At 43.1% G+C, this 27375-nt stretch overlaps 1 protein-coding gene across 1 annotated transcript; it reads right to left on the reverse strand.

Moving 5' to 3' along the window:
• Positions 1–238: 238 nt before the first annotated feature.
• Positions 239–25751, reverse strand: meis3 (myeloid ecotropic viral integration site 3). Its single transcript, XM_079559907.1, has 12 exons — positions 25631–25751; positions 10865–11004; positions 8893–9070; positions 8769–8819; positions 8628–8678; positions 8414–8563; positions 7315–7423; positions 7032–7177; positions 4969–5045; positions 2743–2801; positions 2577–2663; positions 239–757 (listed from the first exon to the last, which is right to left on the reverse strand). The coding sequence occupies exons 1-12, from the start codon at positions 25640–25642 to the stop codon at positions 558–560; spliced, it is 1260 nt and encodes a 419-aa protein (XP_079416033.1). The 5' UTR covers positions 25643–25751; the 3' UTR covers positions 239–557.
• Positions 25752–27375: the final 1624 nt, after the last annotated feature.

Raw genomic sequence — 27375 nt, forward strand, 5'->3', positions numbered from 1 at the left:
AGATGAATCGCTTTGAAACTCCTTTCAGCTGATCAAAATCATGCCCATGGTTTAGAATAACGTCACCAGTTTTGGACACCATTATGAGAAAATAAAATTGCCATTGAGTTGACAGTATAGACATTCCACTTTGTGCCAATGTTTTTGTTTCATGCAGATAGGCTGAGTAAAGACAGATATATTGAGAAAATCAAGGTCAAATCATGACGAGATAACAGAATAGTTGGCAAACAAATAATATCTTTTGAATGGGCTAAAGACCTCAAAATGGCGCCCATAACGAGAACTTGAACTGACTGAAATTGCAATGATACCACCAAAGCCTGAGAACCACCGCCCTCGCCCGCAAAGTGAAGCGGGGAAGCTACATTGAGGTCATTGAGTGGGGAATGTAAACTTTTAGTCTTTTTTTTCTCTTTCTCCTTTTTAAATATTGTACGCGTCCTTTTCCGCGTACTCATCCACACTCGCGACGCACAGAAATCTCCCGGAAAAAAAGTCTCTGTGCTGTCTCAGGCATACATATAGAAGTCCATTTGTCCCATTCAGTCCAGCAGCTAGTGCGCGTGAATGTCCAGTCCTTGCGCCAGGAGGGGTTCGGCGGGATGGACGTGCGGGGGCGGGTGGAGCAGCATGGCGGGGTGGGGGTGCGCCCCGGGGTAGGCGTGGAGAGAGGGGCCCGGGTGAGGGGGGTAGCCCGGCTGGGACAGGAGAGCACCCGGGTAATCGCCCTGCAGAGAGGACATGCCTTGGAGACCTAAGGAACAGCAGATAATATGAGAGAATGTTAAAAGGCTGGATGGAAACAGGACTCATTGGAAGTTAATATGCGTAATTCCAAATGGAGAGGGCAGCCTGGTATTTTCAGATATATTTGTGGGTCTCAAGTGACGCACATTTTGCATAGAAATGACTAGAGGTCGGTCGATATGGGTTTTTTAAGGCCGATGCCGATGCTGATTTTTGGGAGTTTTATTGGCCGATGCCGATATGCGCGGCCTATATTTTTGAACGATATTTTTGGCAGATTTTTCCAAATGTCTGGTCTATAATCCTGTACAAACATAAAGCCACTCCAGCAGAGGCCAATGTTATTTTATTACTTTAGGTGATTCAATCATAGTTTCTGTTCCAGGTCTTATTAGCTGCCATTAGCATTAGAATGCTGCTGTTAGCCACGGCATTTTGCATTTTTCGATCAAAAAAACATTTGCGGAGGTTCTGTGCTGTAGCTAATCAATTTACATCACAGTGTTCCTCTGTTTCTCTGAGGCCTAGGAAGTTGTGGAAGGACTGGTTTAAAAGCACTGACTCCGCTCTTTCCATTGCAAAAGTCTTTATCACTTTAAGTCTTGGAGATATCAGGCTTTTATTGGCGCTAGATCGGCCGATATTGCAAAATCCCCTAATATCGACCTCTAGAAATGACATAAAATATTGTATCTTCTGGATTTGTCACAGTCCTACAAATCTCGTCTATATCGGAAAGTTTAGGGCCCAGTCACACTGATTTTTGTGATGCTTGTGAATGTTCCATGGACTGAATTAACGGGAGCACAGAGACTGAGAGCAGGCTAAGTCAGACCACACTTCTTTTTAAACTTCTTTTTTGTATTAACAAATATATCAGGAGACACACTCGGAGTTTTTGTCATCATTATCTACTTTGAATGTTGTTTTGTTGATGGCCAAACGTAGCCTGTTAGTTAACCAAATGAACACAGGAAAGATGGGTGATTTCTCCATCATTAACACATTGAGTGCCAGGCTGTTTTGGGGATTTAGCTGTAGTAGCTTTAGTGCCAACAATCCAGATGATGACCTCATGATATGTGTAGCACCAAAGCGTATTCTATGTTACAGCTATGGACACATGCTATGGCTTGCATGAAAGGGGAGACTCAACGCTCTCCATTGGTGAAAAAACTTTAAATTCTATGTGCCTGAGTTCCTGAGAAATCCTAAGCTAAACAGAAGCTAGTTTGGATCAAAATGAGGAGAGAGATTTGTACATTCAGTAAATGACACCATGCAAATGTGGCTGATGGGTTGCCAACAACCCAAAACGCCTGGATAATTGTGATGCATGACGGCTAATGCTAACAACCATAGGGGGGAAATACTTTGGACAGGCTACAGAATTCAGAAAAAAACTTCCTGGAGCAATCGGTTTGCGAACTGTACACACACGTTAGGACTGAATGCTGAAAAGATGCTGAAATAGGTCATGCTTAAAAAATCTAATGTATGGAAATGTGGGGTCAACTACTTAATGTGCACAAGCTCATGTATTATGACTATATAGCCAACCATATCTTTAAATGCACTTCTTTACCTCTCGACCACATTTATCAGTAAATTTTTCATTAATGTGTTTAATATAGCAAACAAAAATAGCGGTGAAAAAGTGCCTCTTCAAATATTGAAGAGGAGCGTAGGCTGTGACCACTCTAATGCACTCCTTACTTAGCTTTTTTTTTTTTCCTACATTAAGCAGCTCTTACCAGCGTTTTTCACGGCGTGTGCTGTATATTTTATGTATTATCGTGGGGTAAAAGGTCTAACTCTGTACATACCTGCTGTTCTGAGCCCGAGATGTGCCTGGCCGTCCAGACCGTACCCTCCCAGAGCTGCTCCCTCTGGGCTGTAAGGACCTCCCTGACCTGGGACAGAGAATGATGTCAAGTTATAGCCAAAGCTTATTCCCTTAAACCTGCCCCAGAACACGCTGTATCCACCAACCTGAGCGATTCGATTGGTCGATCATGGGCTGCACTATTCTCCTCCTGGCGTTGATGAACCTGGCGTAGAAACATAAAGGAAAAAACAGTGAGCGTGAGAGGGAAGAAAGGGGAGAGAGAGAGAAAGGCACAAGGCCACGGGAAAATGGCAAAACGAACCGACGAGGAGACTATTAACCTTTTCCCTTTTTACAACCACTTAACCCCGCCGGGGGGCTCCTGAGTAAATCACTGTTAGGGCCTCAGCCAGTATTGATCCGGCCCTGGTAATTGATTGATCTGCATTGGCTGTGTGTAAGAGTGTGGTTTGGTACGATGTAAGAATGAAAGGTGAAAGAAAGTAATGCAATACTTTGGGACAACGAAAAACAAGGACAGCAAGCACTAATCCAAATAAGCAGCACTAACTTGAGTGAACCAAGGCTCAAGCATGTCTTTACTAGATATGTGCTATACGAAATGACCTATTGAGCCGCAGCTAAATATGAATACATAAGGGGTAAATATCGAGTGCTTGTCTGAGTATAATATATGGCTTTCTCTGTGATTATTGAGCCAAATGCGCAGATCATTGAAAGATTTATAACCAACTCTACTGTTTGTATATAATTTAGTGGCAGTCGATTTAGGTGTGGGGATAATTTGAGTATCGGTTATTGATTTTGTATTTGTTTTTACGAGCGCGGAGCAAATTGATTTCACTAAATTGTGGCCGGACAAAAGGAACGCCTCCCCGTCTTGGCAGGACGGTAAAATAGATTAGAATCTCGTAAATGCGCAAAGCCATCATTTACTTCCAAACGAAATAAAACAAAGAAAGAGAAAAAAAGTGTTGATTCGATGGTCTAGCTGGATTTAGTGTAAAGATCAGTGTGCATAAAGTCTGTACTGCGCGGTGTTTATTAAAGCTGAAAGAAATAAAGCTGTCCCTCTGCTCAGCTGTGGGCAGCCACTCGCTGCAAAGTCAGATCCGAGATGAGCCTGAGGCGGGCGGGGAGAGGGAGGCAGCAGCCCTCGGCCTTTGACCCACGCTCGTATGCACAGATTTACCAAAGGAAAAGGATTTAATTGAGTTATGCAGTCGTATCAAGGAAATTGTAGCTTATTGGAACAGTTGCGCTACAGTTGCAGGATTCTGGGAGGGGCTGAATTGAAAAGTTTGCTCTGTGCCCTAGCTGTTTGTGAAATGCGCTCCTTCTTTTTTTAGACTGAGCTGTTCACGAGGAGCAGCAATGCGCAAAGGAAACACGAGTCTCATTACGTCGAACTACTCCTGGTATTATTACGCCTTACAATATAGTCCCCCTTTTTATCCGCTTAGAAAATCCACATTGTTTAATTTTGTGTAATTATACTTTATGGTGGAACACTTCACGTAACCATATTTAAATAGTGAAAACGTGGAAGAGTTTGGTAGCTTCTATCTACACCTCGTTTGGAGAGGAGGAGAGGCTAAATGCTAACGCCGTCTGTGCTGTGTTTATGTGACTGAGGGCACGCGTGAAGACCAGACAGGTACAAATGAACTCGTCTAAGCTGAGGTAAGAACATATCTGAGTATGTAAAAACAGTGGCCGATTGCTTTAAGAGAGATTGAGGTGAAGTTGAAGTGTCAGTGCCGCTTGTTGTACACACCTCTGCTGACCCACTTTTATCCCTACGCGACGCCCGCGGGCGACCGGCGAAAGCACTAGCGCAAAGTTGTATTTTGCGCAAGATCGGAAACTCGCTTCGACCAAAACTGTCCTTGCACCAGGCACAAGATCTGGCCCCATAAGTTGCTGATGAAACCTCTTTAGGTGCAAAAACATTTCAAAATCAAAACAACCCAGTATGATATGCATTGCATCACTGTCGCCAAGCAACTGTACTGTACCCATTGGTACAGTACAGTTGCCATGTTCTATCTTTACAATATGTTTATCTCCTTCTTCCCCTGTCCATAATGTTTAAGAACATAAGAACTTTTGATCAATATTTCTTACTGAAATCACCACTTTGTTGGTATAACACTCTGATTAATAGTCACCACAAGCATTATCCCATCAAACTGATTGGAAAACCATAAATATAAACATTTTTGTGTGCGTTCTGTGTATCGGTGTGTCATTGACGTACGGCCCAGCGTTAATTAGAAAGTTGACAGGCCACATTTAACCTGAACCCCGGCTGCATATTGATGAGGCAGTGTATTAGCGCATTGATTATTGATCGGAGCCGCACTGACCAGTTGTTGACCTGTAGGATGGTCAGCCCCGTGTCCAGGGAGAGCTGCTTCTTCTGCTCCTCCGAGGGGTACGGGTGCTGAAAATACAAAACACACAGATTGGAATTAAACAATAATCACAACAAAGTACTAACACTGCCCACAACTTCTGACAAGCAACTTCGGGTACCATTGTTACCACGGTCATTGCTACAACTGCTGCTTCTAAAGGTTACGGTATAATCTTAAGTCCCAGAAGAAAAATGTGTTCAATGAGAGATGATTCAAACTCCACACGGAACCAAATATGTTTAACCTCTTAATCCCCGCTTTAACCGGAAAAAGTGTAAAACAAAACAAAAACGAGACAAGAAAGCGACAAAATAGCGACAATCGAGGGACAAAATAGTGATGAAATAAGCATCAAAATCACAACAATGTGCTTCAAAAATGTGACAAGGCAACAAAAAAAGGGTTTTGTTGGCCTTAGCTTTCAAATGAGGCTCTTTACTCTGGCCCATAGGCTGTAAACTCTCCAGTCGAGAAGCTTTTTTAGATTTGGGTAAAGCTGAATTGGAGATGTGCGGGATCTGTCTGCCTGTAGCTTGTTGCTGCTTCTCACACCCTCGCATTGTTCTAACTGCGGAGCTGAAAACGTTTGACCTGCCTCATTGAGCCAGTAATTACCAGTCTAATCACCTCACCCACGATTACGCAGTCCATTTCAGCCGCTTCCTCAATACTCAACATATTCATATCATCAGCTTAATCCCACTGTTTCTCGTTTAATTTCATTGACCTCTATTAAAAAAAAAAACCCCGGGCTTCCCTCTCTCTGCTGTTCTGGTCAATGGCGTTCGGCCTTGCACTAAATCCTATTCAACTAATTACTCCCATTTTAACGGCGCTCGACTCAAGGTCTTATTGTTCACATTCATTCTGGCGGAGGCATGTTATTAAACTCAGCGTGATGAAGAATAGAGTTCATGATTGAATGTTACCAGAAACAAGAAAACCTTGTCTATTGACTAAAATAAGATTTAAGTACAGAAAAGGACAACCCAAATTTACACAATAAAGGATTTTATGGGAAGTCCTGAATTCTTCTGGCGTTTGTGTCAAAGTGACCCCTTAAAGTGACCCTGCGAGCTGTGAAATGTGCCTTTAAACTCGTGTTGGGAAAGTTAGGAATGAGATTGGACCACGGCTAAGATTTGAATTAAGTGGCCTCCTTTTTCATTGTTTGCAATAAAAAAAAAATCAGGTATAGAGCCCTAACCTGTTTACCTCCACCTGAACCAAGTACATTTTTCTCCAGTTAAGCTTTACCCAAATCTAAAAACGTATTGAAATAATAGCGATGAAAACGAGGATGAAAATGCAACAAAAATGTGACGAAAGAGCGACAAAAACGTGCCAGAAAAGCAACAGTAACACAACAAAAAAGTGACTGAAGAGCGACAAGAAAGTGATAAAAATGTGACAAAACCATGTTAGTAGAAGCAAAGCAAAAAACGATGAAAAAGCAACAAAAACACTTCAAAAATGTGACAAAAACACGGCGACAAAGCGACAAAAAAAAGTAACGATCAGTTTTGTAGGCCTTAGCTTTCAAATGAGACATTACGCTGACGTTGCGCTCCGGTCGAGAAGCTTTTAGATTTGGGTAAAGCTGAACTGGAGAAAATGCACTCGGTTAAGAGTCAAAGGAATCTACCCTTTTGCGGTTTTGACACATTCTAGTAAATAATTGCCAGTATTTTGTTTGTAAAAGGCAACATAGTCCATGCAGTAACCAAAAAAAGGGTAAAAAAATAAATAAAAGTGGCACAACTCGGTGAAAGGATTTGCTTCTAGAAGTGGAATAGACGTTTTATTGATCATGAAGTAGAATTTGCCTGCCATTCATAAAGTTCTACCTTTACCTTTCATTCCCAAACAAATCAATACCACTGCACTCCTTTTCTCCTCGTCATTCCATCTTCACCGCAGCATCATAACTACCAGCCGCCGGCACCCCCAAGGCAAAGCGCTATAACCTTCGGTAACAAAAATGGGGCAGGTGAAGTTGAATGTGTTCTTACCGACAGATGTTGGAACAGCCACGCTCTCATGATGTTTGTGGCCACTTTGGGGAAGATGCCCCGTTTCTTGTTGTTTCTTCTGTCTCTGTCAGAGTCGTCGTCGTCCCCTGTGCTCGGAGAGGCCACCCCTCCGTCCAGACCATCCCCTTCAGAGAGCATGGAGAATGTTCTCAATATTTACTGATAATAGTGTATGGAATAGTATTTCACACTGTTGCTTTATCGTGAACTACCACAAGATCCCAGCTAATACTACAGTGAGTGAGTGCGGGCTTTTGGTTACCCGTGTCGCTGCCGTTGTCCCCGATGCCTTGTGAGGGCAGGCCGCAGGTGCCGGGGGTCCCCAAGGGAGTCGTGGCACACTCATCCGGCTCACGTAACCAGGACGCGTTCTGCAGGGACAAGACCAAGACACACAAGTTAAAACGACGGGGGGGAAACGAGCTGCTTGTGTGTGCGAGCAAAGATTAACCAAGGATTTTCTATAAGGGTGTTAAATATCATGAATAAAATCTGCCTTGTTTGACCTTTTGTTGCATTGACGTCTGATTTAAAGGTACACTGCGTAACTTTTTGGACTATGCTGTTGCCATCAGTGCAAAATAATGCTCCGAATGACCAGGTTTACACAGAAAATGTGGTGGGTAATCAAATAATTGATTAGTATCCACTCCTGGTAAAGTTACAGTTGTGCCTTAGGAGAGATGAGCCGCCCACAGCAAATGTTTGTTTACATTTATCAGGTGCATTTCAAATATGAAAATATCTGACATAAAATAAATGCTGGTATTTCAATATTTTTTATTGGGTAAAATGTTATGCAGTGTGGCTTTAATTAAAGATGATTTAACCTCTTAGCCCCCACCTGAACCGAGCACACTGTCTCCAGTTTGCTGTTACCCAAATTTAAAAGCTTCGGGGGGGAAAAAAGGCAACAAAAGGGCACCATAACATGATGAAAAAGCGATGAAAAAGGGACAAATAATTTAGCAAAAAAGCAACTAAAATGAAACAAAAAGTGGCAAAAATGCAATAAAAAAGTTATAAAAATGCAACCAAAAATGTGTTCAAAAAATGCTGAAAAAGTGGTAAAAATGTGACAAAAAAGCACAAAAAAGAGGAAAAATCCCAGAAAAAGTCCTTTATTAAATTGACATGGACCAAAAAAAGCATTGGAGATTTTTTTTTTATTTTTTTTTTTAAGTGACAACACGACAACAATGCAAGGAAAAAGATCCTTTTATATCAGTTTTGTAGGTCTTAGCTTTCAAATGAGGTGTTGCACTGGCCTATAAGCTGTGAGAAAATGTCCTCAGTTAAGGTGGGAGTTAAGAGGTTGAGATGCATTTTAGCGGTGGATGTTGTTTGGGCTTGGGGCTGACCTGGTCTGAGAGGTTGGTGCAGGAGCCTCCGTAATCCTCCATGTCGGACTTGGAGCCGCCCTCCCGCTCGTCCAAAACCAGGTCTGTGGGCATCTTCCCCTTCAGGCAGGTGATGTACCGGTGGCAGAAGTTATCACACAAGTCGTGCACCTACAGAGGGGCCATTTTAAGACAACGCTCACATCGGAAATGTATCAGTATGTTAAGAACTCACTTTCTCCAACTCCAGCAGATGAAATCGTAGAACCTGAATGGCTTGGATCATCTGTGAAAAGACAAAGGAAATTATAAGAAACTGATGCACAATATTGGAAAGAAATTATCGACAAAGCAAAACACTATAGTAAATCTTTACCAAGTTGTCCAGCTCAGGATTGGAGGAGAAGATTGGCTTCTCCGAGCGAATCTACAAAAACAAATCCATTACAAACCGCGGATAAATCTCTGCTCTGCGATTGGCTGACTCAGCTGTCACTCACCTGCTTGGCGAATGCGGCGATGTCGTCATTGAAGGACTCCGAGGAGCACACGTCGCTGTGATTGGTCATCCCGGGCATGTGGGAGGAGCCTGAGAAGGAGGAGGCGGAGTCCCGGGGCGAGCAGGTGGCGAGCTCACACTTCTCGAAGACTAAGGCCAGCAGCGGGAACAGCGGGTGACTGCAAACACAATGAAACACATCCAATACAATCAAATACTTTTACTTTTTAAAAACAACTTTTTGATGCCAGTCATTGGTCACATTTAAAGTTTTTTCATACTGAAGTTGCCATTTTTACATCTCTGTGTTTCTATTTGCTGTGTATCTGTTTAAAGCTAGAACACGCCAGAGGATCCAGATGTACTAAATAGACTGGGGGTGTCCAAAGTGGGGCCCACGGGCAAATTCAGCCCTCCTCGAGGTTTGATTCAGCCCATGGTGTTTGTTTGTAAGAAGTATCTACCTGATTAATTTGTTAATTCAACAGACAATAAAAAGGTATTACAGGGAGACCAAAACAGTAGGTTCTCTTTAATGTTTGGTTTAAGGATATTTGATCACGGGTCTGTTTGCATTTGGACACTCTGTGTTTCTCAGACTGATATTTGTACCACAGATGGTATGTGCTTCTGCAGGTGGTACACAGGGTCATCTGCAGTTTTAGACTTGATTCGTTGGAATTCGAGATCATTTCATTTTTGCTTTGGCGATGCCTTTAAGTTTGACGTTTTTCTGGTTTACACAAGGTTTACACCTAGACTTTTTTAAACCTGGTTTTGTCCTGAACTGATCTTGATCCAGGCCTGGGGGTGATTGGGACTGAGATATTTTACGAGGTAGAACTTGGTGTGGAAAGTTTAAGAGCCTATGCAAAACATTATGCTTTTTCATAAATATGTTTCCTTTTTGGCCGTTTCTGGACAGAAAAAGATCACATGACACCCCTGAACTATTACTCAACAATTAGGAGAAAACGATGTAAAATTTAAAAAAAAAAAAAAAAACTTTTACACTGCAAACAAAGAAAAGAAAAGACAAAAGTTATCCAACTGCTTCAAACTGTGGATCAAACTGAATCGCTGTACTTAGATTATTTGTGTTATAAATGAAGTCAGTACTCTAAAAGAGTGTTTCCCAAAGTGGGGGTCGCGAGGCCTTGGGTGGTTTTTACTGGTACGTTTTTAGTATAGTTTTGAGTGTAAAACAGCATATATTTTGTCAAATCAATTTAAATATAAAAAATTAACTGGATTTTCAAATGTTTTTCTGTCCTAAAGAAGCATAAGAGGCAATATCTTTATACCGTGGGGGTCCCGAGTTGTTTATGTGTCAATTGTTGGGGTCCCAGCCTATAAAGGTTGGGAACCCCTGCTCTAAACCAGTGGTTCCCAATGTTTTGTCCGTGCATGCTGTTGTCACATCCCCCCAGTTCAAAGTCATCAAAACATAAAAAGTATTTCTTTCAAACACATATGCTGAAAGTTTTCTGCACCTGCACCTTTTTTTTAACCATCTTGCTAAAATTATCCCCTCTGATCATACAAGGCTCAGACTATTTCAGATTGAACCATTTGGGTGTAATAAGTTCTGTATAATGTATAATGACCCTCGTCCACACACTGGCCGGCTGCATGGAGGCAGACACAGAGGAGCAGTTAACATAGCTGACATAAACAGGCTCACAGTTGACAGAGTGCACGAGGGATAGACTTTCAGACGGAAACTCTAGAGCGGACAACTGCACATACCTGACATACGCGGACATTCACAGTGCGCTAATACAAGGGTAAGCTAATCTGCTAATCGCCCACATGTGGCTAAACACATTTTAGCGCCGCGTAAATAAATCATTAGGCATATGCACGGGACAAAGGGTGACATCTTTAAGGTTATGTCCACTGGCATCTGCAAATACTTGATAGTGATTTCATATTTGGCAACCTATTTGGAACCGCTTGGATGCATTTCTCACCCGTAGATCTGGTCCTTGTGGTGCTTGAGGGAATCTGGGATGGGGGCTCCGTACTGGGGCGGGGGCAGCCCTCTGATGTCCTCCGCGTACCCCCCCACCGCCAAGGCCTCGGACCCGGAGTAATGCACCAGGTCTTCATACTGAAACACAAAAGATGAGGAAAACACTTTTACAATATAAATATCTTTCTGTCGACTTCCATACTAACGGTTTCTCAGACAAGAACTTTGTTTTCTATAATTTTTTCTTACCACAACTTCAGTGGACTTTTATCCAATGGCCGAGTCATTTACTTACGATAATGTTTAGTTGTAATATGCCAAATCGAAAACCTGACCCCTGATTGCAATAGAGTGAGAAAACTATATAGATACTGGAAAACTTGAGTAATGCGACAGGGATATTGCAAAATTGTGTGATTTCAATGCAGTATGTTCCACTCAACTAATCGCTTGGCTGTGAATGGTGTATGAAAAAATATATATATTTTTTTTTATCACATGAAGCTAAAGTGGTGCCACTTGAGGACATGTTGATAAAGTAAACTTCAAGTGTTCGAGTGTTTTTGGCGGCTCTAAGCGCTAATTCTGCTTTCTGATTGGAAGAGACACAGACAGATATTTATGAAATGTTCAATGTACAAAACATTACAGACCATAACTTAAAAAAAGAAGTAGGTTTACAACAAAAATAAAAACAATCTTCATGCGAGTTTTGCTCTATTTGAGTCTGTGTTTACTAGAAAACGATTAATCGATTGGTAAAAAAGTTGTCAACTATTTCAATAATCGATTAGTTGTTCGATCCCTAGACAAAATAAGACCTAGAAACACAAAATCAGAACCAAACAAGGCTAAAAATTGAACACAATGACCAAAATCACACCAAATACTGAACTTTTGCACACTAAGTTATCACCGCTTTTGTTTTAGGCTGTGTTATCAAAAATGTGCGTCAGATAGAAATCCTGCGTTATATTCTGTCAGCTCACATCGCGATAATGACAACTTGGTGATATATCGTGTGTGTGTGTGGTGTCGCTGGCACGGCGTCCCTACATAGTGTCTCATTTTGTCGCTCGAAGGCCACACCGAATCTATTCATAACCCGTGCCGCCGTGTCCGTCTTGGCTGTAAGGAACCACCAGACGTGCATTTACTTACAGCTTTTATCACCCGCCGCGTCTCAAGTTACAAAGCATTGGAATATAATTGCGCCCTAATTCACGGCGCGCAGACGCTCAATGGGCCAAACACACACACACACACACACACACACACACACACACACATATATATACACACACACACCACACACACGGCAGATAGGGCCAGACTTCCTCAGACCAGAGCCGTCACGTGAGCGCAGGCCTGTCCATAATACAATCTGAGCGGGGTGGGGGGTGGGGGGGGGTTTGATGTGGGCCAGTCCAGATGTCAATGCCGGCCTCATGTTTTCCATCGTCATTTTGTTAATGTGAGCTTTAAAGACACACTGTCCATGACAAAAAACACGCATCGATCTGTGCTGCGTAATGGCCATTCTCAGGAGACACAGAGCTGTATGATTTTGGGGGAATTGTTGTAGTTTTTAGTAGTGCCGTTAATGGATTCATTTTTTTTTTAAATCGTGATTAATCGCACTGGTGAAATTCAATTAATCGCGGTTAATTTTTCTCTAATAATTATACTCATTAATACTTGGCCACAACATGAAATACTCATAAAAGCATTCGCTCACTGTTACTCCCTCAGAGTTAATCAAGGCTCAAGTCATCCTCTGGTTTCCACAGACATTTATTTGGCTATCATGTCTTCACATGCCGTAATCATGCCAGTACAATGCCGTCAGAACTAAAAAGTTAAGACAATAAAACTTAAAATAATGTCACAGATAATCACACAAATATCACACAGATTCAATAAAATACCTCATTGGCCGCTTAAACTCCAAGGAAATAAAGTTTTAGTCTTAATTGGCTTCTCTCTCGCACTCTGCTTCATGTGAGTGCCGGTGGCCTCATGTTGCTCTGTGCCACGCCTATGCTGTCCCCGTAGCAACTTAAATTAAAGCGGAACCAAAAAATACGTTCTCCCTTATTTACATACTTTTTAAGAAATGAAAAACCCAATGAAATATTAAGTATTAATAATGAACTGTATTGTCTTTATATGAATTATTTGTCCTTTTTAATCAACAATAAAATTATGAAATAAAATATTTAAATCTGCCTTGACTGCAGCTACACTCCCACCAAATCACTTGTGATTTCTATTATAATGAACTTAACATATGTGTGGGACTAGTTTGCTTCTAAAAGTGTAACAGTCTTGTGGATCGGTCTGTCCAAGTGTACTCGTTTACTGAGTCTCTTTCCATGGGCATCTAATGCTGAGTCACTGATTAGCAGCTGCACCTTACGAACACATCCGTCTTCACTTGGATACACTGCGGTGACTTTAGCGAGTTTCCAATCGTTTCTGGGTGCTGTGTCATCTTTTATGATCACTATGTCGTTGACTTGTGCATTTCTCCTTGTTTTCTGCCATTTTTGTCTTTGCTGTAGGCTCATTAAGTATTCTTTTCTCCATCTGTGCCAGAACTCATTGGCCAGGTATTGAACTCTACGCCATCTCTTGCGAAGGTACAGGTCCTCCTTTACAAAGTCTCCTGGTGGTGGTAGTATTACTGACGACTTCATGGTCAAAAGAAGATTGGGCGTAAGTGGTTGAGGTCCGGTAGGATCGTTGAGTAGGTGTGGGGTGATGGGTCTACTATTTACTATAGCCATCACTTCGTAAAGATAGGTCCTTAACGATGAACTGTCTAGTGTTCGAGAAGACTGATCCAGAATGGAGGTCAACACACTTCTGATTGTGCGGATTTGCCGCTCCCAGACTCCACCCATATGACTGGCAGAGGGAGGGTTCATGACAAACTCACAGCCTAATTGCTTCAGGCTTTCCTGGTCCATTTCTTTGACTGCTTCCAGGAACTCGCGTCTTGCTCCAACGAAGTTGGTGCCCTGGTCTGACTGAAGCTGACGCACATTTCCGCGTAGGGCGATGAAAGCTCGGAGTGAGTTTAGAAAGGCGTCAGTTGACAGATCGTCGAGTAACTCAATATGTACTGCGCGTGAGCACAAGCACGTAAACAGCAGTCCATAGCGTTTCAACTCTTTCCTTCCTTCTTTAACATAAAACAGGCCGAAACAATCCATCCCACAATACGTGAAGGGAGGAGTTGTCTCCATTCTCTCGCTGGGCAGGTTTGCCATTTTCTGCTCTTCTGTTCCTCGTCTGAATTTCCTGCATTTGACACAGTTGTAGATATAGGATGCTACTGCTTGACTACATCCGAGTATCCAAATGCCATTTGCTCTTAGTTCGTTTATCGTCATGCCACGCCCTTGATGTTGCACTTGCTGATGATAGTGACCAATCAGTAACTTTGTTATGTGGCAGGTCTTCGGTAAGATAGCTGGGTGCTTGACATGCGGATGCAATGTAGCTTGCTCTAATCTACCTCCCACTCTGAGAATACCCTTATGGTCCAGGAAGGGATTGAGTCGATACAGCCTACTTGCCTTGTCTTTCGTCAAGTCTTGTCTGGATTGAAGTTCCTTGATTTCTTTGGAGAAGACTGATCTTTGTACAACGGCTAGGATTGTAAATTCAGCTTCTTGTCTTTCTTCTAGACTTGTGGCTTCATTGGTTCTCTTTTGTATGTTCTTAAACTCTTTCACAAATCTGGTGAGCCTTGCAATAGCTTTGACTAGTCTTGACCAGCTGGAGAATTTCAGAAAACGTTCTGCCAGAGAATCCATCTTTGTTAGCGTGTGGTGCACAACAGCTTTGCGTACTTCTGGGTCCTCTGCGTCAAGTTCTCCCACCTTGATCTCTCCGCTGGGAAGCTCTTCTTGCCAGAGAAAACTTGGTCCACTGAACCAGCTGGAAGCAATGAGGTCTTTGGCTTTCAGTCCACGAGACGCATGGTCAGCGGGATTGTCCTCTGATGCAACATACTTCCACTGTGTCCGTTGAGTACTCTCTTTGATACGTTGGATGCGGTTCGCTACGAAAACATGAAAGCGTCTTGCTTCGTTCTTGATATATCCCAAGACTACTTGCGAATCCGTCCAAAAGAATTCTTCTGTGTTTTCCAACTCTAATTCTGCTTTAAGCATGTCACTTACACGTACTGCGACGACTGCTGCAGACAGCTCCAACCTTGGTACTGTAGTTACCTTGCTGGGTGCTACTCTGGACTTGGCGAATACAAGTGAGCAATGGACTTGTCCTGATTCACTGATGGCTCTTAAATAGGTACAAACTCCATATCCTGAAACACTTGCGTCTGAGAAATGGTGGAGTTCATATTTCTGAACTGCTTGGAAATCCTTTGGAAGGTAACAACGCTCGATCTTGACTTCTGCAAGGTTCTTGAGATCCGACAACCAGGACTCCCACCGTGGCTTGAGTTCACTTGAGAGTGGTTCGTCCCAGTCTGCCTTGTCACGAAACATTTGCTGTAGTATTTGCTTGCCAAGTAGAACGAAAGGCGCCAAAAACCCGAGTGGGTCGTAGATGGAAGCTACAGTCGACAACACTCCTCTTCTGGAGAGTGGACGCTCATTCACAACTACTCGAAACTGGAAATGGTCTGAGGCGATACACCACTTCACGCCTAGAGCTCTTTCAATCTGTTGCTCGCCAAATGCAAGGTCTTGGTTTCTTACCGTCTCTACACAATCTTCTTTGGGAAGAGAGTCGAGTACTTGTTGGCTATTGGAAATGAACTTATGGAGTCGTAATTTCCCAGTGTAGCAGAGTTGCTTTGCTTCGTTTACGAGACGGATTGCCTCTTCTTCAGAGTGACAGCTGATCAGGCCATCGTCCACGTAAAAGTTTCTCTCAATGAACCTTATCGTCACTTCACTGAACTGTCCTTGACCTTGTGCCGCGATATACTTGAGACCAAAGTTTGCGCAGGCTGGTGATGAGGCGGCTCCAAACAGGTGTACACGCATGCGGTAGACAGACGGAGTAGATTGGAAATCTCCATTGTCCCACCACAAGAAGCGAAAATAGTCTTGATCTTCAGCTCTGACTCTAAACTGATGAAACATGCGTTCTATGTCACATGTCACTGCCACTGGGCCTTTCCGAAATCTGCACAGGACTCCTACCAGTCTGTTGGTTAACTCTGGTCCTGTCAACAGATGATCGTTCAACGAGACTCCTTCATACTTTGCCGAACAATCGAACACCACTCTTATTTTTCCGGGTTTCTGGGGATGATACACCCCATGGTGCGGTATGTACCATGCCGGGCTTTTGCACAGTTCTTCAGGAGGCACTCTTTCTGCATCTCCACGCTCTATTGTTTCATTCATGAACTTTGTGTAGTCGTTGTGATATTGTTTGTCTCTTTCAAACCTTTTCTTGAGGCATTTGAGTCGATGTTCTGCACAGCTCTTGTTGTTCGGTAAACTTGGTCTGTCTTCCTTGAACGGCAAAGGTAGCTCACAATGTCCATCTTCTTGTACTTTCACTCCTTCCTCCATGATTGAAATGAAGCGCAAATCTTCTTGGGAGAAATGAGAGTCTTCCACTTTCTTCTCATTGAAATCGGACTCTAGCACCTTGATGACATCTGATGGTGTGACTACTTCCTTGACTTGTGTGCGACATATGTAGTGCACTTCCTTCAACAATTGCTCAGATGTTGGGCTGGGTGTCACTTCCTTGACAATAATCCTGTGGCTGCATCCAATAGCGTCTCCATAGTCAACACATGGATCAACACCTCCAACTATTGTCCAGCCAAGATCTGTTCTTTGGGCGAAGGGCTCATTGTCTTGTCCTGTCACAACTTCTCTCGGTACCAGTGCTTGTGAACAGTTGTAACCTATGAGCAGACCAACATCGCATTCAATCAGAGGGGCAATCTCTTCTGCGAGGTGCTCTAAGTGAGGCCATGCTCTTGCTGTCTTGGGTGTGGGAATATGACTTAGATTGGCAGGGATGAACTCTCTTGTGTAGGTCATGGGAAGAGGGATTCTCTTTGTAGAATAGAAGCCTCTAACTTGTAGCCCTGATAGCTTTTGACTTGGAACGACTGAATCTTTGGACGACAGTGTGGAGAGCTTTAACTGCACATCTTTCTTTTCTGTGTCCAGAACGTCTGCCTTTTCTTGCAGAACAAATGTCGTGTCACTTTGACTATCCAGAAGGGCGTATACCAGTGTTTCATGTTCCGGGTTGCTTGTTGTGGATAACCAAACTGGAACGATTGTGGACGTGAGGTCACTTTTATCACTTTGGATCACACGATTTGAGATAGCCTCGCTTGTTGCTTCTTTACTTTGTTCTTTAGTTTGTTTGATGTCCTTCGATTCTTTCATCCCTTTAGTATCCCTTTGTTCTTTCTCACTGTCCTTAGTCTTTCTGGACTCTCTGTCTCTTTCTTCATGTAAACATGTTGGATGTCTTCCCTTGCATGTATTACAGATACTTCTCTTTTCACATTTCTTGGAAAGGTGCCCAAAGCTGAGACATCCAAAACACAGTCCTTTGGATTGTACGAACTTCACTCTTTCAGTTATTGCCGTTTCCATGAACTTTCGACATGTCTGAATGTTGTGATTGGATTTCTCACAGAAAACACACTTCTTTGTTTCCGTTTTCTCTTCTGCGCTGCTTACAAATGTCTTTGCTCCAACACTTCGAATCTTTGGAGTCTTAATCTTCTCTGAATCATTTGCTTTGAGTGCATGCAACGAGGTCACTGGATTGCACGCTATCTTGGCCTCTCTTGCGACAAAGTCAACAAAGTTGCTGAATGTTGGAAATGAACCACACTCTTCTTCAATCTGAATGACTTTCCTATTCCATCTTGCTGTAAGCCAATCAGGAAGCTTGCTGAGCATTCTCTGATTCTCACTGCAGTCGTTTAGGACTTCGAGACTCTTGATTTGGAACATTGCTGCTTCACAACCTCTGAGAAAGTCTGAGAACTCTCTTAGTTCAGCACTGTCCTTTGTTCCAATCTTCGGCCACAACGAAATCTTATCTCTGAAGGCTTTGGCGATTACAAATGGACTTCCATATCTTTCCTCCAGAGTGTCCCAAGCTCCATGGTATGCCGTGTCTGTTCCCAACAGGAAGTAACTCTCAACAGCCTTTCTTGCCGGACCACCAACATACTTGCGTAGGTAGTAGATCTTTTCACTGACTGGGATGTTCTTTCTTTCAATAAGCATTTGAAACGACATTTTCCAATCCTTGTACTTGATAGGATCGCCATTGAAAACTGCGGGTTCTGGAACTGGTAAACGGCTTATGTTGATGGACTCTGCTAATGCTTTAGCCAGTGCTGTTGTTCCATCTTCCTGTGTGGCATCGCTTGTAGGCCGCCCTCTCGTGGTGTCTTGTGGCATAGAAAATGGCTTAGCAATTGGATTGAGTACTGAAAGTGCAAACTTGGGTTCAGCATGACTCACTGATCTTGATGTGGTCTTTCTTGATTTGCTCTTGTCATGCAGAAGGTCAGATATTTCTTCATCCGAGTTGCCTTCTTGCTCATACACTTTCAGCCGTGCTTTAGCAGCGTTCATCTGTTTAACTGTCTCTAAGCGTTCAAGCTCTCTTTTCTTTTGCTCAAAAGCTCTTTGATTTTCAGCGTTCTCTGCTTCTTGCCTTGCAAGCCGTTGTTTATTCTCCAATTCAAGATCTTCAAGTTTCTGTCTTTCACGTTCCATTTCTTCCATCACCTTGAGAGTAGCTTCTGTTGCAGCCACTTCTGCTGCTGCTTCTTGCCTTTTGTCAGACAACTTACTTGAGTGTTTGGATCTTTGGGAGGTTGCTGAAATGAACACTGAGCCAGCTTCACTCCACTGAGCGGATCTTTCTATATTCTTTCCACCTTCTTCTGCTGCAAGATTCTCTTGTGCTTGTCGTATGATCTTCTGAGAAACTGCATCACATGTGTCCACTCTGCGGCGGGTGTCTCCATCCGGAGTTTCATAACTGCGTAGGTCTTCATAGGCATCTTTCACCTCTCCACAGGTATATCGGACTTGAACGATGTGAGTTTGCAAACTTGCGCTAACAGGTGCATCAAGTGCTCTTTTGGCTTCTTTAGCAGCAGTTTTCCACTTGTCATAGCTGTGAGTGAAGCGAGCTTGAAGCTTTTTCAGCTTTTCATCACGCAGTGCTTGGCCTTTCTCGGTGAGTTTTCTCACTCTCAAACTTTTCCTCAAGACCTCTTCTGCAGAAGCTTTACCAGTGCTTAACTTTGTTTGGCCTGTTGAGCTTGTGTCTGTAGTTTCTTCTTCAGGACTTACTTCTTGCAGCAACTCCACAGCTTCAGTGTCATAGTCCTTTTGGTCGGCCATGTCACAATTCTTCTTGTGTATGAACTTTGGGCTTAATTACTTAACTTTAACTTAAAATGTCTTTACTTTAGTTGTGAGTAGCTTAACTCAACTTAAGTACCATTCAAAGGGTGGTTACAAATAATCAACTTAAAAGATCTCTCTTTAAACGATGAACTTAAATGTGTATTACAACACTTAAATCAAAATAATAAATCTTCACTTCACTTGTTACAAAACAGAAAATAACTTCAAGTCAAATAAAATGATATGACTTGCCCTTTAAGTACCTTGATGTACCCTTTAAAATGGCCAAAACACTTGTAATTCAGCTTAAATATGCTTATTAACAGTCTCTGTGCTACAAAAGCAATTTCTTGAACTTAAACTTGTACTTAAGACCGCAGCAGGTTACCCCTTTAATGCACTTGTAGAGTCCCTTTAAAGTTAGCTAGGTTAATCCACTTCTTCACATTTAACTTGTTTTAAACGTGTTACTTGAGGGTAGGTTAACCACGCTGCACTCCTGGACCCTGGTTGCCTCTGGTTTGGGTTGTCCGTGCACGCAGTCCGCGCATGCAGTCGGCCTTTCCTTTGATGCTTAGAGCGCGACGTCACTCCTTAACGAGCTGCTCGTTGTCGGCTCCGCGGCTGCGACAGGCCCCGCTCTCTCCTCTCTCTTCTCCAGCACGATGTAGGCTGAGTTCTGACTGTTACTCCCTCAGAGTTAATCAAGGCTCAAGTCATCCTCTGGTTTCCACAGACATTTATTTGGCTATCATGTCTTCACATGCCGTAATCATGCCAGTACAATGCCGTCAGAACTAAAAAGTTAAGACAATAAAACTTAAAATAATGTCACAGATAATCACACAAATATCACACAGATTCAATAAAATACCTCATTGGCCGCTTAAACTCCAAGGAAATAAAGTTTTAGTCTTAATTGGCTTCTCTCTCGCACTCTGCTTCATGTGAGTGCCGGTGGCCTCATGTTGCTCTGTGCCACGCCTATGCTGTCCCCGTAGCAACTTAAATTAAAGCGGAACCAAAAAATACGTTCTCCCTTATTTACATACTTTTTAAGAAATGAAAAACCCAATGAAATATTAAGTATTAATAATGAACTGTATTGTCTTTATATGAATTATTTGTCCTTTTTAATCAACAATAAAATTATGAAATAAAATATTTAAATCTGCCTTGACTGCAGCTACACTCACATTTCATTATCCACATATTCCTAATATTCATAATTCAATGGGAAAAGCCCAACAGCTCCTAACAGTTGATCTCGCTCGCCCAAGGCTTTGTACATTTCTACACTCGCTTCATACGTCACATTTTAGAGACATTTCCTCTTTTGAACCGAATCTGCAAACTTTTATTTGAGTTTAGTTTATTTTTTTATTGGACAGGGACATGTACATATATGAAAAGATGCTTTGTTCCAGACTTTAACTCTTGGAGCTCATTTCCATCTGCAGTCCCCATTACAAAGCACTGTACAAAAAGGTTTAGGTTCATAAAGTAGAGTACAAGGACAAAATGGAATAATTTTTGTTGTTGAAAAAGCATCATTAGGCTAGCCTCTTTGATGCATAAGCAGCTCTCTGTTGTTTTTGTGACATAGTAAAAGTGCCTCATCATGTGAAAAGACCCCGGCTCAAAATAAGTAGTTAATACAAGAGCTTTGTCTTTCAGGTGATGTGTGAGCTCTGATACAGGAGTGTTTTTGGTCAAAACATATGATGCCATTAATAGGGCTGTCAAAATTAAACCTTTAACTCAAAAAATAAATAATCACGAATAATATTTTTTTTCCGATTAATCATTCGTGAATTAAAACTTTACTTTTTAGACAAGTATTGCACTTGTGCTTAGCTTCAAGGTTGTGTACTCAATTTCCCTGTTTTTAAATCAAGAAAAAGAATTTAACTTTAAATTGCTAGCTTTTCAAACTCATTCACAACTTTCGTATTGTTTTTGTCACATCCCATTCCTTCGCAGGGATGAATTTCTGAGCATGTTTTACAGCGTTCATAGAGCAAAGTGTCACAGTATTATTTACAACAGACAGTTGTTTTAGCAATGGATACTTCCGGCTTTACAGTCGCTGAATACGGTTCATAATAAAGCGCTCCCTGCTCATAACGGGTCGTGGAAAACGCAGAGACTTGAACCGTATGACATAAATTACAATTCCAGAATGCTGAAACGTCTTCACGATGCACTCCCCGTTTCTGAATGTGCTGGTTGTGAACGCTGAGATTAAGAGGAGAGATGCAAGGCCGTTTGTTCTGGTGGGCGTTGATGACAGCAGCTCTAATGCCGTCTCCTCGTCCTGAAGCAGGAGTCGTGCTGAGACGCCCCTCGCTCCCCGCTGGGACGGGCTCTACAGGGCTGTACACACTTCAACGCCACACACACCACATCCATATGAAGAACATCGTGTAGTGACTGTGTTCACCGAGACCAAAGAAATACACGGTTTAGCTGTGCATAAAACATCTGCATGGATTGTGTTTCTTTATTTCACTATTACTATTCACTCTTCACTACTTTGAAGACACTATGCTGTTTCTTGAGCACAACTTAGGGCCTAAGAATTCCTTATATTAACCTGATTAAGTCGGAGATCAATGTGCATTTCACATGCATTTAAGAACATGCTTATTGACGTCACAACTACAGTGGACTGTTGTACAAGGATGAAAATACAACAAAAAAAGAGCATCAAAAGATTGACAGTAACACGATAACAAAGCGACAAAAACACGTCTAAAACGCGCCAAAAAGCGTCAAAAAGCAAGGAAAAAGTGATAAAGAAAGCAAAAAAAAGAATGACAAAAAACCTAGGAAACCACACAAAAGTGTTTCAATAATGTGAACAAAAACGCGGGGACCACACAACAAAAAAGTCGCGATCAGTTTTGTTGATCTTAGCTTTCAAATGAGGCGCTACACTGGGCGGTAAGAGTCCGGTTTTTAACACAAGACATTGTGAATATAACATTTAGTTTATTGCAAAGGATATTGTATTCCCTAAATAACAGCAGTTTACAATTTGCTAATTGCAACACATCAACTCATTCTGCCTCGACTGTGATCAACTGTGCAGACATTCCCAGTGCTGTGTCGATTTGGAAAGCTTGGTGTGAATGTGTGTTTATGAGATATGAGATATGAGATTCCTTCTATTTTATTTTACGAAAACATATTTTTTTTCTCTCAAAACACTCTATTCTACTATTCCCCTCGATTTACATGCTCAAAGTCACAGGGCTCTTTCTTGGCCACGTTTTACCCCCGCTGCCCCTCTGCTGGTATTACGCACTTGGCAGCACTTAGCCCATTCTAAACACACAGTGACACAGCCTCTCTCCCTGGCCTCCACCTCGCACTTGCCCGTACGTGTTTGTTATGAGCTCATTTGTTCAGCTTGTGTCTCTAAGGCTGTGGTGATGCCCAGGTCAGCACATCGCGCCTGTGTAGGGGATTAAAAGGAACACCCCTGGCGGTCCCCTGAGGGGGGGTGTACCGCCGGGATCACAGACAGACTTTAGCAACTGCCTGCTGCTTCCACCCCCCCCATGTGTTATTTTAACCAAGCCGTAAAAGAAGTGGTGATCAGCAGTGGAGCGGCTTTTTTTGGCACACGTTATGATCTTTCAGCGGGCAAGAGGTTATGATTTACAACTATGTGAGTCTTTGGGTCGGGGGGAAAACCCACTTCGGGACGGGTAAAATTAGCCTCTATACATGAACCCATCCTCAACCTCAAACTGTTATTGTCCACACACATGCTCTGTTAACAGTAGAGAGCTGGAAGAGAGCGCTTGTACTGATTTCAAGGTAAAAACGTTTTGGTTGGTTATTTTACTCGGTTTCATTATTTTTCGTATTATCTTGAACTATAATCTCGGAACTCCCAGCTCATCATGACCCCCACTTTGGGGACACCTGCTCTGTACGTAGATAATGATTAATGCTTTTGGTACAGGTAAGGTATAGTTCAGGTGCCGCCGGTAAAGAAAACAAGGCCCAGGTACCAAAAAATGGAAAGATACCCACGTGTAGTTGCACATCAAATGTGATTTAAAGAACTACAGTGTATTTCTATTTTGTCACAGTCAGGATTTGGGCTGGGTACCGTTAAATGAAAAAAAAAGTTCAGGTACTATCAAAAAATTTAAAGCGGAGTACTGGGGGGAAAAAAGCCTTATGACTTTAGATACATGACTTGTTTGTTTCTCCGCTCAAATACCTGATTTTTTTCTCCCCATTTAGCCCAATTTTTATTTTATTTATTTCTTTTTTCTTTTCTTTTTTCAATTTTTTTCTGAATTGTACCCCCTTTTTATTTTTATTTTTCCTGTTTTGCCCATTTTTTTTTTACCCAATTGATTCCCATTTACTCCCCATATTTTTTTTTACTCAAATTTTCCTTATTTTTGCCACAATTTCTCAAAATTTCCCTTCATTTTTCCTCCCAGATTATTCCCAGTTTTTCACACGTCTTGACATCGGAGATAAACCCAATGTTGTGCATTTGCAGATCACCCACACACAATATTGTTCTGCTTTTTGGTTCTAGATACACATAATTTAGTATAGTAGTATCGTTCAGGTGTATCGGCAAACAAGTATCGTTGAAGTGCCAGTGTTGAACAAAAAGAAAACCCTAATTCAATGATGAAACAGGATGAGATTTGAGGTGGTCTAAAACTCAGAACATTAACGTTGTTAATTAAAGGCTAGCGATTCCAGCACAAACAAACAAAAAAAAAAAAAACAATAACTGCTCAAACTCCCAACTCCACTGTGGGCACCTTCAAAGCTCCTGCTCCCATACGGTCACCAGGATCACAAAAAGCACCTGCTCCGTGAGGCCCTCGCTCTGTGGAGACACCTTCTACTTTTATGCGCGCAGGCTATTAGCACAATCACCGCTATCGGATTGCGCGTCTCCGTTTACATTCGGACATCTATCGTGTTACTGTGCGTCACGAGGATCAAAGTGATATGACACATACCACGGATTTCCCCCAAACCTCTTCTTCGCTTTTTTTTTTTTTACCTCCCCCCCTTACACAAAGAAAAAGTCACGTAAAAGAGGGTTCAAGGCTTCGGCGTCACCCTCGTGAGTTATAATCGTGTTATTTCAGCGCCTGTGTAAAAGTTTTACAACAGGCGTGTGTGCGCTGCTGCTAACAAGTCCCCGTGGGCCGGTGTTACAAGTTCACTGTGGGCTCCTCCAGAGAGAGCAACAACTGATCCTTGACTAAATGATTTCCACCAAAGACAGAAAAATCGGCTGTTCTTTACAGTGCGTAAAAACGGCCGCCACGCCACGCAAAAGTTCAGACTTACAGCTACAACAACAGAATGAAATGCCCACTTGAAGACATTTAGTTATAACAGTGGGCCTCACTGTTGACAATTTGGCAATGGGTCAAGATCGTTGCTAAACTAAACTGGATGGAGTCAAACCTGTGCGTAAACTACAATGATGATAATAATGTTTTGATCTGGAAACTGCGCGTAAACACGTCGTATAACTATTACGTGAAGAGTGGGGTTGTTTTGGTTTTTGAATGCGACACTGTGAGCTTAAAACGATGCAGAGACTGTCCATTTTTTGGCATATAGTTTAAAAACTCGACTCCACTGAGATGGATACTGACTTTTTTTTGGCGATTGCACTATATTGTTTAGACAGTGCGTCTCCAGACACGACTTCTCCTCAGAGCCAGCCTCCACCATCCCTCCTCGCTCCATCCATCCATCCATCCATCCATCCATCCATCCATCCATGCTCCACGCTCGTTGAACCACTGTAGCAAAAACACTGACCTACTTACAGAGTTGCATCTCGCCTCTCTTGCTCCTAATGACCTATGCGCTTGCTCCCTCCCTAACCCGGATCTCCACCTCCCCTTGTCACGGCTCGCTGGTGTCATCATCACACAACACTCTTTTCAGTCACGAGGGAGCTCGGTTCAAATTCGGTACCATTTAGTTGCCATACAGCGCGAGCGGGACGGAAGAGGGCGCATAATTGAAGTAAAAAAAAAAAAAAAAAGAATAAGAAGCAGGCGCTCGGGAAGTGTTTACGCTCTTGACACGGACCAGACCGTATAATGGTGACTTCATATAGTAGGGCCTTCCTTGTGTTCGCGCGTCTCTCACACTCACTGACCACTCAATGTAATATTACCAAGCGATAGAGGCGCCCATTAATGCTTTTAAACACCAACTCCTTTCTCCTTTACCGGCATCACCCAATCAATGCCGCGTGTGCACCTCACGCACTCTCCTCTCCTTAAATCTAAAACATCTTTGAAAAAAAAAAAGAAGAAGAAGAAAAGAACAGGCGCTGGACCTACCCTCTTATCCATGCGGCTCGACGGCCAATCCTACGCGGGGTGACGGGGATGCTCTGCTCGGCTACTTCACAAGGCTTTAGCCGCTTCGCTCCTCTTTGCGCACACACACACGCGCGCACACACCCTGTAAAAGGCAAGTTAGGGGGGAAAATGAGCACTTATTGTTGAAGAAGTCAGTAATACATGAGCGTAAAGGCGCATACGAGCGCGGATGTAAACAGTCGCCTCCCCCAGCGGACCATAGTTAGCCTCCAACATTGTAGGATTATCGGGTTTTATCGGCGTTAATAGTCTTACTTATGATGGTTAATAATGCGCTTAAGCCCGAGGAGGCAGTAAAGACACTTAATGGCAATGAAATCCGCGTGGACAATTACAGGCTATTAGCTTTTCGAGCGCACACGAGGGCTGTAAACAACGAGGCAAGAGGCGGTGGGGTCGGTTCGGATGGTCTTACCGTAAACGCCGATAGTCCCGTGCCGTGCGTGCGAGTTCGTGAGGTTTTAGTGTCCACAAAAGAGAGGAAAGGCGGCGGTATGGGTATTTAAAAGAAAAAGAAATAGATGTAAATAAAACAGCGAAGTGCCTTCCCCCGTGAGGAGCTTGGTCTCTTGGTTGCTGGAGCCGGGGCTGGAAGTGCGTTTCGTGTTTCCCCCTCCTTTTTTGCGATTCAAACGCTCGCCAAAAAAATAAAGGCAATAGGACTGAGAGCAAGCGCGTCCGTCCGTCTCCCTTTTTGGCACCTCTCGCTCGCTGTCCGTCCGTGCACGAGCGTATACGGCGGGGACAGGCTGCTGCTGCTGCTTCGGGGATGTGTCAGTGGCTGGGAATGAGCGATGGAGCGAGCAGCCTCCACAGAAGAAGACGGAAAGCAGGAGGAGGAGGAGTGGAGGTGGTGGTGACGCGAGGGTCAGGACGCACCAGGGTCTCTCTCTCTCTCTCTCTCCTTCACCCCCCCCCCTCCTTTCGCCTCCCTTTATCACCAAAGATGGGGTGTTTTTTTTTTATCTGTTCAAAGCTCCACTCCTTGGTGTTGCACTCTCCGCCCCGTATAGGTGCATTACTCCCCGGGCAGATTATGATCGTCATCTTCGGGGATAACTCGGCGAGAATGGTGATAACTGGCCAGCGGGAGCGGGATATGATGTAGTCCCAGTAATACGGACTTCGGGGCAATCAATTAATGCGATAAGAGAGCAAAGGGGGGAAAAAAAGGCGGTGGGGCGCCAGATACAAAGGGGAGGGTCCATGCAGAAGTGATGGGAGAAAGGTTATTGGTATCATTAAAGTGGAAGCGAGAGAGTAACATTGAAGATGCCTTTGATTGGAGAAAAAGTGACTGGATGAGGAGAGAGCGCACTGGGGTGAAAGAGGGTCAGGCCAGTGGTTCATGTGGGATGGGCTTCTTCATTTTGAGACTTTACTCATATGTAATTGAATGTATGAGCATGTCGAGACCATGTGTATTCCTGATTTGACCGCGTTGTTATTGGAAGGTTCATTTTTATGAAGAAGTCAGGGCCGGCCCAAGCCCTCAAGGGGTCCTAAGCGTAATTTGACTTGGGGCCCCTGATTAAACCTCTGGCTCAATATTGATGATTGTGCTCTTTGTGCATGGTCCCGTGCGTAAGTTAGATTGAACTTCTCTTGCTTTTCGTAGGGAAGGGTCCCTTTGAGGCGGCGTTAACAGCTGAGCACATTTCCCACATGTGAACAGTTCAACATACTTTTAGCGAGGCTACGCT

This window comes from Gobius niger, assembly GCF_951799975.1.
Source record: "Gobius niger genome assembly, chromosome: 1".
Lineage (NCBI taxonomy): Eukaryota > Metazoa > Chordata > Actinopteri > Gobiiformes > Gobiidae > Gobius > Gobius niger.

Coding starts and splice junctions, on each gene's coding strand:
- meis3 (XM_079559907.1), bottom strand. Junction 8,820..8,892: donor TCGCCGCATTCGCCAAGCAG/GTGAGTGACAGC, acceptor TTGTTTTTGTAG/ATTCGCTCGGAGAAGCCAAT. Junction 2,664..2,742: donor CGACCAATCGAATCGCTCAG/GTTGGTGGATAC, acceptor TCTCTGTCCCAG/GTCAGGGAGGTCCTTACAGC.